The 17,084-nt window shown below is 43.7% G+C and overlaps 1 protein-coding gene across 7 annotated transcripts in view; it reads left to right on the top strand.

The window, feature by feature from the left end:
- The window catches only part of ankfn1 (ankyrin repeat and fibronectin type III domain containing 1), a 100,703-nt gene that overhangs the window by 64,479 nt on the left and 19,140 nt on the right, over positions 1-17,084 (top strand). For all 7 annotated transcript variants that reach the window (XR_006007879.1, XM_041962678.1, XM_041962680.1 and 4 more), the window contains 5 exons: positions 4,239-4,433; positions 6,015-6,128; positions 7,282-7,379; positions 9,220-9,310; positions 11,002-11,109. Coding sequence is in view for 6 of the 7 variants with exons in the window: in XM_041962678.1 (XP_041818612.1) it covers positions 4,239-4,433; positions 6,015-6,128; positions 7,282-7,379; positions 9,220-9,310; positions 11,002-11,109 (606 nt within the window). In the remaining variant the exon portion in view is untranslated. The remainder of the gene's footprint in view (positions 1-4,238; positions 4,434-6,014; positions 6,129-7,281; positions 7,380-9,219; positions 9,311-11,001; positions 11,110-17,084) is intronic.

Raw genomic sequence — 17,084 nt, forward strand, 5'->3', positions numbered from 1 at the left:
CGTTTCTGTCCAGTCTGACCTTTAGTCTGACTGTCCAGAAACCTAATTTACAGGTGAACCGATCAGGGCGGTGCTCTTGTTACTGTTGATACTGGTTGTCATGGTGATACTGATGTAAGAGTCAGCTGTGATTAGCGACATACAAAAAACAAAACACAGATTCTACCACGTAAAACTTTCATTTTTCTGACTTCTAGTATTTTCCTTGCTGTAGTGTTTCAGGCCTCAATAAATTAGCCAACATGCTAGCTCGACAGCTGCGAGTGCTAACAATAGCCATGTTGGTTGTTTATGTGCATTATGATGATGTAAGGTGTTCTCTTACATATGACTGAGACATGAGGTTGTTGGATACGGTTAGTGGTGATAGTGCTGATCTGAGCTCCAGTACACACCTCCTGATCCACAGACTCTGGATCAGCAGCTAACACAGCAGCACAGTGCACACCTCCTGATCAACAGAGTCTGGATCAGCACCTAATACAGCAGCGCAGTAAACACCCCCTGATCCACAGACTCGATCACAGTACAGTGGAGGGGGGGCTGAGGGGATGAGATGATAATTCACAGCTGTTGTCTTTCTAAATCTAGTTTACTGGTTTCTTCAACGTTTCCAACTTTAAAGAGAAGAATCACTGCAGCTCACAACCTCACCAATGATGTACGTTACAGCACCCGTGTGTGTGTGTGTGTGTGTGTGTGTGTGTGTGTGTGTGTGTGTGTGTGTGTGTGTGTGGCTCTCTTTGTACAGAACAGTGTGAGTGATGCTGTGGATCAGACAGGGTCTGTGTTTGTGTCTGCAGCCCAGTCTGGGTCTCCTCTACCTGGACCTGAATGAGCCTGCTATCCCCCTCCTCCTCCCCCATGCCCACACACACACTGACACACACCCACACACACACCGTGTTCCCTCATCAGTCCCCTGGTTGTCCTCCCTAAACTCTCCAAAGACAGGTGGTTCTTACCTTACCACTGGAACCCCCATTAGCCCCCACAGTGTGTGTGTGTGTGTGTGTGTGTGTGTGTGTGTGTGTGTGTGGTGGGGGAGGGGGAGGTGAAACAGTGGCCACTTTAGAGCGAGTGGGGCCTCCTGCGTGACTCCCCACTGAACAGCTTTAACAAGGTTTGTCGTTTAATGGTTTAACTGTTCCAATGATGCATGTAACGCCGGGGCAATTACAGCTAAGTGATTTATTGTGCCGTGGGGCCGCGGCGGCGAGAGCTCTCCAAACAGCGGCCTGGACTCTGGGCGGCGGTACAATCCCATCCTTGTAAACAAACACAGAGTAAACACTGCCGCTGTTTTCCCTCCTGGGGCCTGCTGCTCTCTGTTTATGTCATTCCTCAAGTGCCAAGTAAATCAGTCAGCCCAGGCCTGACAGCACCGTGTGTGTGTGTGTGTGTGTGTGTGTGTGTGTGTGTGTGTGTGTGTGTGTGTGTGTGTGTGTGTGTGTGTGTGTGGTAAAAATCTCCATTACAACTGAAAGTCCTGCCCTCATATTTTTATTAAAAGTAAACAAGCGTCTGTGGACGTCTGTTCATGTCAGAAAATGTAAATAAAGGTTATTGAGACGTTTTATACTTCACTAAAAGTACAGAAGAATTATCAATAGAACTCACAGAAAGTACCAGAAGTAAAAGTACACAGAATGGCTCCTGTCAGTGTTCCATTATTCTCATACGTATTATTGGGATGTTGCTGCAGAGGAGTCGACAGTGAGGCCACGTTAGCTGCTCCGTTGATCTGCTCAGAGTCCAGTCAGAACAGCTGGTTAACGATCAGGACGATATGAAACCGACTCACCAGATATTCTGACTGTTTCCCAGTTTAGTATCAACTGACCTACATGTTCATCTCCAGGATGTGTGTCGATGATTCAACCTGGCAGTTAGCAGACTCACTCAAAACGAATTAATTACAAGTTACACACTCCACCACATTTCAGCTTCACTGCTTGTGCGCGTGTGTGTGCGTGTCTCCTGAGCTCACCTACACTGCCTGTGTGTTAATTTACGAGGAACCTCGGGCCCCTGGGGAGTGGTGAGTCTATATTTAGACCCCTCTAGTCCCCTCAGTCAGACAATGTCCTCCTGTGTGAGGCGGCTCCTCCTCAGACACAGCAGCCTGTTAATTTACAGCCTTTTCAATTAGCAGCCGTTAGCAGCTAGCCGGGCTCTGACGGCCCGAGCTGAGCAGGAAATGACACCTACGGCTTTATAATATGGCTGCTGCTGTTTCCAACGGCAACCGCTGGATGGGCAGAATCAGGCCCGACAGTCTCAAGTTTCTATTATGCACCTTTTCAAAGTAGTTATTAGATTTATTTCACCTGTGATTCTGTCAGATTAAGGTTCACACATCAGATATAAATCCTGAAACTTTCTGTAATCAGAGCCTGGACTCAAGAATACGGATGCAGCTCTGTCACGTTCTATTCATGAGTGAGATAACACCCACATCTGTATGGTGAGATCGTGTGTCTTTATAAAATGTAGTTGTAGATGTTATTGGTTTATTCTTTCTGTTGAGGCATCAGTTTTTTTTATCTCAGTTTTCCTTTAATGTTTTATGTTATGTACGTCTCAGACTACACATGCTCATTATCTCAGTCCAGTTCAGTGCAAACAGTTATCATCAATGAGGATTATCATCAGCAAGGTTTATCATTGCTAAACAAACAGCTGAGAAATAAAAGAAAATACTGCAGCAGCTTAAATGCAGCGGTGGAAGAAGTATTCAAATCCTTCAGTAAAAATACAAATACACACTGAGATAATACTCCACTACAAGTCCGGCATTCAAACCCATACTGTCTAAGTGTTATCAGCAAACTGTATTCAAAGTACTTGATGTTGATATGTTAGTGTTTTTCTATTTTAGCTGATCTTTGGGCTCATTTGAACTACTTTATATCCTTTTGGCCAATTTAATCCACAGCAAAGCATCATATTCAATGAGATATTCACTAACATTCACTTGGACTGATTAGATTTTGGTGGTCAAAGGTCAATGTGACCACACGAAACTTATTTTTGACCACAACTCAAGAATTCAGATGCTAATTGTGACAGAATTTACACAAATGTCTCAGAGGATGAAATAATGAAGTCATGACATTTTCCGTCCATCAGGTCAAAGGTCAGCTTCTGTGTGACATCATAACGTTGTGCAGAAACTCTGGCCTGTCCGTTATTTACCACCGTCACTCAGGAGCAGAAGGCAGACTGTGACCATGTTTCACATTTGGTCAGACGCTGAGTTGGTGACACTAATCTTGGGTGTCCACCGTCAAACTGTGCTGATTGTATAGATCTTCTGTTCTGCCGGGTTTTCAGGCCTTTTCGCGCCTGATTGATGCGGCGGGGTTGAGGCCTGTGGCTCGTATCGATTAGTTGACCGATTGAAAATCATCAGCAATGACTTTTAGAATCGATTAACCACTTCAGTGTTTTTTTCCCCTCTGTGATATTAAATACGTTAACAAATGAGTATATTTGAATATATATTTATATATTTGAATATATTTATTTTTTATTTATTTATAGACTTTATTAATCCCCAGCCAGGAAAATCGGGTATTACTATTTATCACTATCTATTGCTATTATAGAGAAGATCAGATGGACAGTTCATAAAGCATTTAGCATTACCGAGGCAGGTACCACAACCTCAACCTTTTTTTGCAGTGTTTCATTTCATTTCCAGAGTTTCCAGCATTTACTCTGGATAGAAGTGTACCTACGTAAGGGAGCCAGTCTCTCATGCTGACGTCCCTCCTCTTCAGTCTTCCTCGCCACAGTCGAACAGCCTGTGTTGGGCCTTTTATGGTTATGTGCTCGGGGACGGTTTCCATCGTTCTGATTTTCCCAGCTCTCACGTGGACGTTCCTTTTGTCTGCTACAAAGGATGGCTGAGGGCTCAGCCTTCGTCAGCCTTGACACAGCTGAACCTGCTTCTCCAACTCCTCCACAAACTCACATCTGTCACAAACATCCAGCCCACGAGAACAGAGTCTGCGAGCTAAACCTTGACAGGAGGATACCTGTGGTCCTGTTGCTAGCTCTGTTTATTGAAGTGGACATCTTTCTTTCTTTCTGCTGCTGACAGACGTGTTGCTGTGCTTTTTTAATGTATATGTTGAAATGGACAAATGTGAACCCACTGCATGAAGTTTTTATAAATATTAGTCCTCTGGGCACCAGGTCTTACCGCTGTGTGTGCGTGTTTTCTGTTGTAGTCGTGAGTGTGGAGAGTCGGGAGGCCCACCTGAGCTCTCTGGTGGTGGAGGCTGAGCAGCGGGCGGCGGACCTGGCGGCTCAGGCGCAGAGAGACGGTCTCTCTCTGGAGGCCTGCCACAAGGACAAACAGCTGAGAGCCTGGGAGTGGAGGAGCAAGCTGTACAAACGCATGAGGACGGGCTTCCAGCATGCACGTGAGTCACTGCTCACACGCCTGTGGTCACACCTAAAAGCAGATCGTCCAGCCGCATCCTGGCAGCTTTTCACCTTGCCTGATCAGTTCACCTACAGGTGACCTCTAAACAGTCAGCATACAGGTGCTCACATTTAGATTTATTTACATTTATTCATTTGGCAGAAGCTTTTGTTCACAGCAGCTTACAAATGAGGACCAATTCAAGCTGCAGCAAATCAAGGGAAGCCTTTCGAGAAGTGGCACAAATTTCAAAACCCACAAAATACAGAAGGTTACAGGTGCGTGAAATAAAACAGAACTATCATACCCTACCATCTTTTTCCAATTATCCGGGGCCGGGTCGCGGGGGCAGCAGTCTAAGCGGGGATGCCCAGACTTCCCTCTCCCCAGACGCTTCCTCCAGCTCTTCCGGGGGGACCCTGAGGAGTTCCCAGGCCAGCCGAGCGACATAGTCCCTCCAGCGTGTCCTGGGTCTTCCCCGGGGCCTCTTCCTGGTGGGGCATGCCGGAACACCCTCCCGGGAAGGCGTCCAGGAGGCATCTAAATGGTTGGGTCATCCAAAACAGAAGTGTAATTCTTATTAACAACCGGCGGTAATAACAACAGGGAGCCGTGTCTGTGGGTGTAACGTTTTCCTGCATGACCCTGCATGTGTAATGTTAGACAGCCAATCACCAGCATTATTACATGTGTGCTGCATGCTTATTGGCTCATTGATAATGAGATTTAGTCCTTGGGTATCAAACTTTGGCACTGAATGATAAAACCTTTTTTGATACTTGATATATCGCAGCAGCCATGAAAGTATCACACAGACACAGAATGACTACTGACTACACTGACTTCAGTGTGGGGGTCTTGCTCCTGTGTAGGAGGAGTGGGGTCTCTATATATATATGTCTGTGCCCGGTGGCCTGTTGTCTCAAATTTTATTCATTGGTGAGAGGAAGACTCCTATCAGAGGAGGAGTAGGAGGTCTGAGAAATCAAGCAGAGACACTTTTTGTGTTCATTTCATCACTTCATCACAGGCTGTTGAGTGCTTCTCCCCTCTGAGACTCCACTAAACACATTCTCGCAGTTTTCTCTCCACAGTGATTTCCATTCAGCAGCTCCTCCGGGCAAAAAGACTCTGAAAGGTTTCTGATTTCAAGCCTAAGTCATTTAAAGTAATAACCTGAGATTTGCCATCACCAAATGATCAGAGGCAGGGGTGATCCAGCTGATGACCACGGCATGAACGCTCCTGACTGCACAGGAAGTAATGAGTTGGACGTTTTCAGAGTTTAATCTGGAATAAACAAAAACAGGAAAATACACGATCAGAGGTGTTGTTGAGGGGATGGAGAAGAGAGCACCACCTGCAGAAAATCTAAAGAATGAAGACATTTTTACCACGTTTGATCTCCAGGCGATCAGTCTGGCAAATCTATTTCATGCGTCTGTGCACTTTATGTATTGTCGTTTTTTTAACACTCTGGTCCAAAAGAAACCAAACTTCATTTCAGTTTAATGTTTCAGTTGAAACAACTGATCATCTGTAGCTTCAACTTGAGTTTTTGTTCTCTGCCCCTGCTCAGGTGCCCCGGAAGCCCCCTCTATGGTTCGTCTGAGCGTGAGCAGTAGCACCACACTGACCGTCACCTTCCAGGAGCCGCAGTGTCTCAACTCCACCGTGGTGACCAAATACAGAGGTACAAATACACGCAGTCATACTCAGCGACAGGAGTAACAACACACACACACTCACCTCCACTCCAACAGATCTGAAATAGTAAAGTGAATGGAGCTGATTTCAGGTCAGATTCATAGTCTTGTTTACTATTTCCTTGATGAGAGTCTCTGATGGAAGTCATATTTTTGCAGCTTCAGACTGTGTTTTATTTTATAGAAACCAGCAGCTCCTAATGTGGATATTATATATATATATATATATATATGTATGTACACACACAAACATATCAAAACAGAAGCAGTATTTATGCAGTTTTACCAGTTGTCATGATAATACATTATGCTTTGCTGGTTCATTCTGAGTGATTGAGAAACTAAAAACTAAATGATGTTACGTTTCTGTATGACGAGCAATGACGAGGGTGAGAATACGGTATCATGGCGTACGTGTTGCAGGCCGTAAAGCGGCATGCTGCAGGTTGAAGTGGTTTGGGAACCTTTGGTTTACATTTAGCATTTGAGACATTTGGTGTCTTTTGTGGAATGAAAAAATAAAAGGTTTTGTGGAGACACTTTTTGTATAGTTTTGGTGTCTATACCAAAACTAGAGATATGGTTTTCACACTTGAAAATATGAAAACAGTTTAATGCTATGAACATCTCTCTGATGCTGTTAACACACTTTTAAATATTTCTCTCAGTGAATTTGGATTTGCTATATTTTCTGCTCGTGTCCCAAACATCACAGTTTAGCCTGGATTATTGGTGTGATTCTGCAGTGATTTACAAAGTTTAATATGTAGGCCATAAACCTTGTGCAGCTTTAAAATGTTTTGTAATGTAATAGAAAATCTCTCCTTCCAGTGGGTAACAATCTTGAATGTTCACAAACGATAGACGGTTAAAAGAATGTATCAGGAGATTGCTTTGGCTATAAGTGTGGATTTTACACACTTAACAGACAGGAAGAGACTATTAAACACACCTGGAGGGCTTGAGCTGATCAGTGAGAAGGTTAATTTCCTCATCTCAGGAGGAACTATTGATTTGTAATGAAAAGAGAAGCATTTACTGTTTACACCCTCTGGGTATTTAACCTGTGTGTGTGTGTGTGTGTGTGTGTGTGTGTGTGTGTGTGTGCGTGTGCGTGTGCGTGTGCGTGTGCGTGCGTAGTGGAGTGGAGCTGCCTGAAGGATTTCTCGCTGCTTGCTGGAGAGATCGTGTTGGATAATCTGCAGACTCTCAAGTGCATCATCAGCAGCCTCACCACGGTAACAGCAGCATCACTCCTCCACACTGTGTCTCTCATAACAAATAATCATTGTGTACTTTCACAGGAGCGTTTGATGGAACGTTTTCCTTGAAAGCTGAGACACTTCCAGCAGCTAACTCAGTGTTTTTACATTTCTGTTGACACCGTGTTCATTAGTGATCTGTTCAGATCTTTCGTCTGCAGTTGAGTGGAGATGAATCCCTGTAAGACAAACATGTGACTTGTGATTGACTCTCCCAGTGACAGCTGCTTTCTGTTCAGCTCACCAACAGACAGACTCCCTCATTCAGAGCGCTGACATGTTTGTCTAAGATAAGATCACAGTATAAAATCACAGTTAAAAACAACAAATACATTCATCCATCAGTTGCACAGGCCCGTCTACAGCAGAAAAACTGCACACTTTGTACAATATATGACCATGATCAGTGACAGGAAGGACAGCTAGTCCACCTGCAGTCATGTTTTGGTATAAATTGATATCATTTTGTCTTTCTATATTCCCAATAGGTTTGCTGTCATTTGTCTTTTGAGTGGCATCAGTGACATTTGAGGAGTTTAGTGGAATCTGTATGTGAATCACTGTCTGCCACATAGATACACCGACTGTGCTGAATCTGCTGTTTGCCATTTAGAGCAATGGCTGGCATTCAGATTCTTCCACAACAGTCCTGAAAACATTTAGAAAAGAACACCCTGACTGAATGAAAAGGGCGAGACACACTGGGGGTGTATAATGAGCCGAGCCAATCAATGGTCCTCAGTCTGAGCAGGAATCCACATCTCAAATGTTAGAAAGACACAAACATGCAAAACACCCAGAAGAGGTGCAAAGCAACCGCAAGAGATGCAAAACAACTGCAAAGAGATGCAAAACAACTGCAAAGAGATGCAAAACAACTGCAAAGAGATGCAGAACAACTGCAAAGAGACGCAAAACAACTGCAAAGAGATGCAAAACAACTGCAAAGAGACGCAAAACAACTGCAAAGAGACACAAAACAACTGCAAAGAGATGCAAAACAACTGCAAAGACATGCAAAACAACTGCAAAGAGACGCACAACAACTGCAAAGAGACGCAAAACAACTGCAAAGACATGCAAAACAACTGCAAAGACATGCAAAACAACTGCAAAGACATGCAAAACAACTGCAAAGAGACGCAAAACAACTGCAGAGATGCAAAACAATGGCAAGAAGATGCAGAACATCAGTAAAGAGACGCAAAACAGCTGCAAAGAGATGCAATACAACTGCAAAGAGATGCAAAACATTTGCAAAACACCCACAAAGAGACACGAAACAACCACAGAGATACAAAATGATGAAAGAAACGGAAACCAACTGCAGGCCAAAACAACAAAAAATGATGTAGAATAACCACAAAGTGACAAAAGACACTACAATGAGACAAAATGAAGAGGCTGAAAACAGTAAAAACCTTCACCAACATGAGTCCAGTCTGAACAGCAACCAGCTGCTACTTTAACATGTAGGTGAAGCCGATAATGTTAAGTTTTCCATGTCTGAAAAGGCCTTAATACTGTATCCACACAATGAAAACAGAAGAGTGCATGAATAAGAGTGCACACTGTGTGGCCAAATTATATAGACAGCTGAAACTCAACTCAGAGGCATTAATGTGCTACTCTAACAGCCTCTGGTCTCAGTCTTTTTACCAGATGTTGAACCTGCTGCAAGAGTTTATTCCTATTGAGACACAGAACCACCACAGGGCAATAGGGACAGTCCACATACTTTTGGCCATATAGTATAGACTTTATTTTATCTCTTAAAGAGTGTCTTTATGCTAACAGATGGGATTTTACACTACAGGGTCGGCTCTACTACGTTCGAGTGTCGGCTTATAACATGAAGGGCTGGGGTCCACCTGCCTCCTCCCTCCCTCCATCTGCTGCTCCATCCAGTAAGTTCATTCTGAATCTCTTTGTCTCTTTTCTGTCACATCCGGATAATCTTATTAACACAGCAGGTTCTTCTCTGCAAATCTGACCCCCAAAACTGACTCCAGACTGAGAGTCGTCAGCGCTGCAGTCATCAAGTTCATTTATCAACGCTGTTTTATAGCCACTCTGTAGTGATGACAGGCTCTCTGTCGGGCCAACACTTTGATCTAAAGTGAAATAACTCAGCTGGTGCTGAAACAACACGCATGTTCTCAGAGATTCAAGTGCAAATGTGTTCTGGTTGCAGCTTCTCAAATGCGAGGATTTTTTCTTGTCTTTGTAAGGTGAATGTCTGGTTTTTAGGTGCTCCAACAAACCAAGACGTTTATCAGGTCTGAGAAACTGTTGGACATGTCCTGCTGTTTTTAGACCAATGATGAAAATAAGTATTAGTTCAAGCATTAGTATCGACGACTGCTGATGGACTGTCATGACATTCATGGTCCTCAGATGATGACCCTGTCAGCAATATTCATGCAATATTTAAATGCATGTTAACGCATCAGTAATGATAAAGTATAACACATAAAAATGCTCATAGTGGCATGTAATGAGTACGCATGTTTTTAAGGTCGGACTTTTCCTTGTAACAGTTTTTTTAAACTGTGTTATTGCTACGTTAAAGTAAAAGCTCTGGATAGTTGTTGCCTGCTGGTGTTAATGAAGCAGAGATAGTAAACAGCTAGTCAGCTGTGAATCATCCGAATGTTCTCTGTTCTGAGCTCCTCGAGTTGGGACATGGTTTCATCTCGCCGTCACGACTCCGCACATTCAAGCACTGAAGCCTTGAGCTGTGTGTGTTCATCTGGTTTGTGCCGGTTACACACTGGCTTTGTATGGATGTGTTGAAGTGTGTGTGCGTGTGCGCACATATGTCAGAGGCAGAGGACAGAGAGTGTGTGGGTGTGTGATTCAAAGAGGCAGAAAGAGAGAACAGAGTGAAAAAATAACTACATCTCTAATGAAATCCATTAGTCCGTCCGGCAGTTTCTGGGATGTTTCACACTGTAAAATGTGACGGTGGCGCTGGAGAAAAAGTCAGTGGATCATCAGAGTGGGATTCATCATGTGGGGAACATGAATGTCTGAACTGCGTTCACATCTGAGGCTCCATTCAGACTGTGTGTGTGTGTGTGTGTGTGTGTCAGCAGCAGGTCAGTGAGGTCACAACAGTAACACACACTGTGTGATGAAGAACGTGTGTGTTGTTTCTTCTGAATTTCATCAAATATTCACATGTTCAGTGGAAACTGAGGCTGTTTGTGTTACTGTCAGTCTTTGACACAGTTATTTTAAACAGGCATCATGTGATCCTCCGCTCTGCTGTCACAGAGTCTTTGTCCTCACATGATTTGTACTCAATAAGCCAGTTAGCTGAATACGAGACCAACAGACCAGGTTTTTCTGAGGTTTCTGATCTTCTGATCAGGTGGGTACAGAGCATGAGGAACGAGTGAGGGGACAGACAGCACGAGTTCTTCACATCTTTACTCAGTTTACATCATCACGTCTTTATACACACTGAAACACCAGCGTCTGAAGATTTATCCTCTCTTTTGGTGAAACCCTGTCTGAGCGTTTTGGACGTAGCACTGTCTCACCGTCTCACTGAGGACGAGCTCTCAGTGTCTTTCTTCTGCTTGTTGTTCAGATTGGAGGGAGAGCGACGGTCGGGAGCCCAGGAGGCGAGGCCACATCGAGGCCATGGAGCGTCTGCTGCAGCAGGTCCGAGCAACTCACACACACTACTGCTGTGGAGGTGAGTCGCTAATAGTGATGAACAGTTATACCTGTCAGATATGTCAGCGTCAATTTGATGGATAAGCTGCCTCCTAACATGTCACTCTGTCAGCTGTGTCTTACGGACACAGTTTAGAGCTTAATATTAGCACTGACTGAAATATACTACGTATTTTTATAGCACCTTTCTTGCAAGAACTGCAGCTTCTTTATAACAAAGAAATCACACAAACCATTTAAAAGTCCATTAAATGCATAAAATCAAAGAAAATTCAGCAGTTTAAAATAAGTGCATAAGTTTCAGTTTTTGAGCTAGTTAAAGGCTAAAATTAATTCAGTTAAATTTTTAGCTGTCCGTTAAAAATATATCCGCTGCTTCCTGATGTCTGCAGGTTTGTTCCAGAGCTTGACAAAGGTTGCATCCCCGATTTTTTTTCAGCTGTTTCTGGAAACCTCCGATAATCCAGCAGCAAATGATCGATAGCGATGTAGCTTGGTCCTAGTGCATTAAGGGCTTTGTATACAAGGAGGAGGACCTTGAAATCAGTTTTAAAAGTAACAGGAAGCCAGTGCAGAGCAGCTAAAACTGGACTCATGTGCTCTCTCCTTGTGGTTCTGGTTCATAGTCGAGCTGCAGAGTTTTGAATGAACTGGTCTCTCAGTGGTGCAGTTGGAGGCCAGTGAATAGTGCATTACAGTAATCAAGTCATCTTGAAATAAAGGCATGAATCAATTTTTCAGCATGTTTTTGATTTAGAATTTCTCATACTTAAGCTGTTTCTAAGGTGGAAAAATTAAATGAAGTTTTCGTCACCTTGTTGATGTGGGAGATCAGATCTGAATCTAGGAGAACACCAAGACTTGTAACCTCAGATTTAATCCAGGGAGTTAATTTCCCATATTACTAAACAGCATTTCTCTTTTTGTTGTAGGGCCGACTAGTGGGATTTATTGAGTACATTTACATTTATTGAGACAATTGAGACAGTTGGAAATGGAGTCTATAGCTGCAGCATCACGTTCAGCACAGAGGTACAGTTGTGTGTCATCTGCATAGAAACTTACATTGTGCTCTCTAATGATGTCAGTATGTATACTGAGAACAGAGAACCAAGGCAGCTCTCTGCAACCCCTAACCAGGTGTTTCCTGTGTTACCTTCAGACTGACACAGGTAGACACCAGCTGGTGAACATAGTGGAGCATTTAGCAGCTGCAGAGCCAGATGTTTCCCTCAGGAGGTGGTGGAGACCAGAGTCAGAGCTAAAAGAGAGAAAATGTTGGACACTGCAGAGGAAGGATCGTGTTGTCTGCTGCCTGTGGAAGCAGCTGAGTGCAAACACAGCTTTTTTTTAAGATAACAAGAGCCAGGCTGTAAATCTGCTGCTCTGTTGCATCCACACTCCTACCTGTGATGTTAGAGTGTTCTCACCACACCTGAGTACACTTTGACATCCCTGCAGCGAGGTGACAGTTTTCTTTCAACCGACAAACAGACTTTTAGTTTTTATTATTTCTTCCTTTCAGTCTTTCACTTCTTCTTCGGTTATTTTTCACAGACTGCAGATATTATGTAAAAGCAGGGTACTGGTGTTTAGAGATGTATTTCTACTATTTTATATTTCAACACAAAGGGTAGACCTGGGAGCCGGAGGTGAAAAAAATCTAACCAAGAACAAATATGGATGCTGTTGAAAGACTCTTGTGGCTTTAAAAATTGCCACCTAGTGCTTCTTCAGATCCATCTGATGCCTCATGAATGCATCCTCCTCCTCACAGCATGAGCACCACAGAAGAACTCAGCCTGAGTCAGAGCAGGGTCATTTAGTTTTCAGTCGTCAATAATTCTCCAGCAAACCTCCTGTGAGTTGAACACATCGCTGCTCGACACCGCGTGAACTTTACCTTTTATTTGCAGAGCTGAGCAGAAGACTGCGATGAGCTGAATATCAGCGGTGTGGGAGGAAAAAGCTGCTGAAAGAGCGTAAAGTGACTTTAGACAATGAAGAGGCAGCTGACAGGGTTTTGTTTGTCTTTACTGCTGCTTCACCTTTTCACTTCTCATACTCGTTAGCAGCTTTAGTACAGGTGTGATACCTGAAGGGAGTGTGGCCAATAGAATCACTGCTGCTGCAGACTGAGAGTCAGATTCCAGCTTCACTTCATGCTGTCTCTTCTCTCAAACTATCAGGCTAACTGAGCTCTGAGCTTAACATTGAGATAACGTGTTTGGAATGCAAACATCGTTCATGCTAATGTTAGCATGCTGTCCGCCATGCTTAGACTGTGGAAGTAGCTGGTCTGATGTGTCGTGTTTCTACCTGTCCTGAACGTCCACACCTGCAGACAGTGAAGATGATGATGAAATGAGGATTCACTCAGCTGTTCACGTTGACAGAAGTAGACGCTGATTTGCTTCAGGAAATATCTTCAGCGCTGATTAATGAAGCGTACTGAAAATGTTCTTTACCCAGCGCTCTACCAGGGTCCATGAATGCCTCGTCACAGCAACAGACACACACATGTGCGCACACACACACATAGAGTAGGTGCCAGGGGACCAGTGTACATAAATAAGCTTTAATAAGTTTAGCCATTCTGGATTATGGCCATTTATATGTTTTAATATTTCACATGTGGAGCTGCTCTGTAAATCATCCAGAGCACTGAAAAACACTGGATTTCAGCCAAGAGGAGTGTGTGTGTGTATGTTTGTGTGTTTCCATGCACCAGTTTCTACACATAATTTGCTTTATTTCTGGAGAAACTGTTATAATTTTAAAGAGAAGATCAACTGACTGACTGACCAACTGACACAGTGTTTACACAGACACATTGTGGGGACTCACTTACTTCTGGGGTTAAATGGTTTGATGTAAATCATTAAATTATAGGGTGAAGATGTGGGTTAAGGTTAGGTTTAGGTTTGGGTAAGGTTAAGGTTCAGGTTAAGGTTAGGGTAAGGGTTAGGTTTAGGTTTAAGTTAGGGTTGGGTAAGTAGTGGTTATGGTAAGTGCCCAGGAAATGAATGTAAGCCTATTTAATGTCCCCAAACGTGATGCAACATTAACGTGTGTGTGTATGTGCTTTGGAGGGAGGGTCACTCAACCAACTCTGAGTCAACAGCTGTGATGTCACTGGGACACTGCCAGCAGACACACACACACACACACACACACACACCCACAGCACTACACGTTTCTGGACAGACAGAAAAAATGTCCCAAAAGTAATTTGTGTGTGTTTTAATTTATGCTTGGAGTGCACGCTCAATTAGTCATTATTCCAGCTGTGTGGGTAAATGTAATATATACCCACAATGTGTGTGTGTGTGTGTGTGGCTCTGCAGAGTGTATATTTATACAATTTATTCTCAGAGAGCCAAAAATAAATGTGTGAAATTAATCAGAGTGGGTACAAAGCCCCCACTATGGAGCAGAGAGAGCTCATTTAGCAGCCTGGGTGTCTTAACTGTGTGTGTGTGTGTGTGTGTGTGTGTGTGTGTGCGCGCGCGCGCGCCTGTGTGGTCCTCTATAACCTAATGTGTTGTTTTCTCTTTCCTGCTAAAGACCTGAATGGTTTGATCAGACCGTCTCGTGGGTCCTCAGACTCTGTTTAAAGGAGCAGTTCAGCACTTTGTGGGGTCCTCCTGTTCTCTGCGCGCAGACCATCACATAGCTGCCGACTTCTGTCTGGATGACATGTTTGTTGCTATGGGCAACAGATACAGTGATGCACCATGTCGCCTTATTAGTGATTTAAAGTCTTAAGCTCTATCCACATTATAGTGGGAAACCGAAGCGCTTTCACTTCACGCAGCACTTTGCCCCTCACAGGAATCTTATTATTATTGTATATTATTATTATGTTGAAGTTTTTTGAAGTCACCTCAGAGACACAAACAGTGAACAAACCTTGTATCTGAACGTGAAGGCTGACAGTTATTTGTTGTTGTAAATGTGCAGGTGACAGCACCATCCAGTGGCCAAATGAATGACGACTCATGAGGAAGAGAAAAGGAGGAAGTCGGGTGACACTTCCTGTTTCCTACCAACAGTCAGCGTTGGTTTCTTTTAACCTTGACCATGAGTCGCTAACCTTATCCACATGGTTATTATTGTAACCATGACGACAAAGGTCACCTCATCTCAACAAAGTCTTAATTTGGACCCAAACAAAGTTGTTTTTGTGCCTAAATGTAACCAAACCTTTACCATGAATGTGTTAGAACAGGATACAGTTGCAATGATGTCGCTTCTCCATCTTTTCCTGCAGCACAAGAAGCTCTCTGCTCCACACTGTCAATACACACCACATACACAATCATGGACAAGACGCACAGCAGCTGATTTTCTGTGTCTCTTATTTTCTGTCCAGCTCAGCCTCACTTGTCGTTTCAAATCTGGAACATTAATGGAAACATACATGAACAGTCCGGCCTGCCGCTCTCTCTTTCTGTCACGCTCTCCGTCAGATGGAGAGGTGGCCCGCCTCATTAATCCGCTCCAACCAAAAGTCATTTCTTTCTTTATTCAGAGTGACATGAGTGACAGTAGGCTGCTCCACTCCTGTTATATTATCTACCCGTCAAAGCCAGTTAGCCTTCAAACACACAGAGACTTTCTGAAGCCTCAACCTGGTACTGAAATAACAGGCCCTGTGTGAGTGTGTGCATGTGTGCATGTGTGTGTGTGTGCGTGCGTGCGTGCATGTGTGTGCGTGCTGGTGAATGGTTCTCTGTTGACATGTTTTGCAGACTCTCTGCTGCAGCTACTGTTGGGTCATGTCATGTTTTGGAGGTGATGGAAAGCTGAAGGTGGTCCTCTGTCTGTCTGGTGACACGCAGGTTAAGCTGGAGAAGAAATGTAGTCATCAGTCCTGCAGAAACATTATTATTGTGAGCTTGTATGGATGCAGAAAGGTTTTCTCTGACAGACTCTAAGTGCTGCAGCCGTCAGGACAAAAGGCTTTTGACTGCCGCGTCTAACAGGCTGTAATTACCTCTTTCTACAAGCGAGCACCACTTTCATGTCGTTATTCAAACCCAGAGCTACAGTCCACTGCTTCAGTCAAAGCAGAGAAACAAACAGCAGCAGATCTCTGTGACTGAGATTTTTCTACAACCCTGAAAACCTCCCACATCACCAACTGAAAACATCCGTGTTTGGCTGCTGAGAATGTTTTTTCAAATACATCAAACCAATAATAATATCGTATGTGCAGTATCATGTACAGTATTATTTACCCGGAACGTGTTTTATTGTTTGATGTGTTGTTGATTAATTAGTACCTTTGTCTTTCAGTTTGTCTGGTTTAGCGTGAGTTGATGTTACGATGTGATGTGATGGGATGGGATGTTGATGTGTGACTGGACCCCAGGAGGAATATTCTCTGTTTTGATGAAGGGGATCCTAATAAATTAAATGAAATGAATGAAGTCCCCAAAAAAACATTAATTCAGTGCATGAATGAAAATGCGGGAAGGAACTGACTGTTAAAGCTAAAACAGAAGGTAAATACAACCTTCAGGCTCTTTAAATGGGAACAAATTCTTCAGTTAATTATAAAAAAAATGTATTTTATGCAATAAATGTGTCCTACGCTTTGGTTTATGATCAATACCTGCAAACTACTGACGCTTTGTGTTTACTGCTAATTGGCAAGTGCTAGCATGCTAACAGGCTAAACTCAGATATTGAACATGATAAACATTGTTCATTATCAGCATGTTTACACTGTCACTGTACTCACATTCGCATTCATGTGTTAGCATTTAGCTCAAGTACAGCCTCGCAGAGCTGCTAGCATGAGCTCAGGGACAGAAAATGGAAAACTCTTCCTCCTCTCCTCCTCCTCCTCCGTCACATCGTCTGCACCGTGGGTTGTCTGTGGCGATCGATGGACGTGTTTCTGCTGGTGGTCTACAGTCGAGCCGCCGGGCAGAACAGAAGCTCGCCAACATGTTTGTGAGCGTCGGCCGGCTCCACGTCTGCCGT

The sequence above is a fragment of the Chelmon rostratus genome, chromosome 21 (genome assembly GCF_017976325.1).
Source record: "Chelmon rostratus isolate fCheRos1 chromosome 21, fCheRos1.pri, whole genome shotgun sequence".
Taxonomy (NCBI): Eukaryota; Metazoa; Chordata; class Actinopteri; order Chaetodontiformes; family Chaetodontidae; genus Chelmon; species Chelmon rostratus.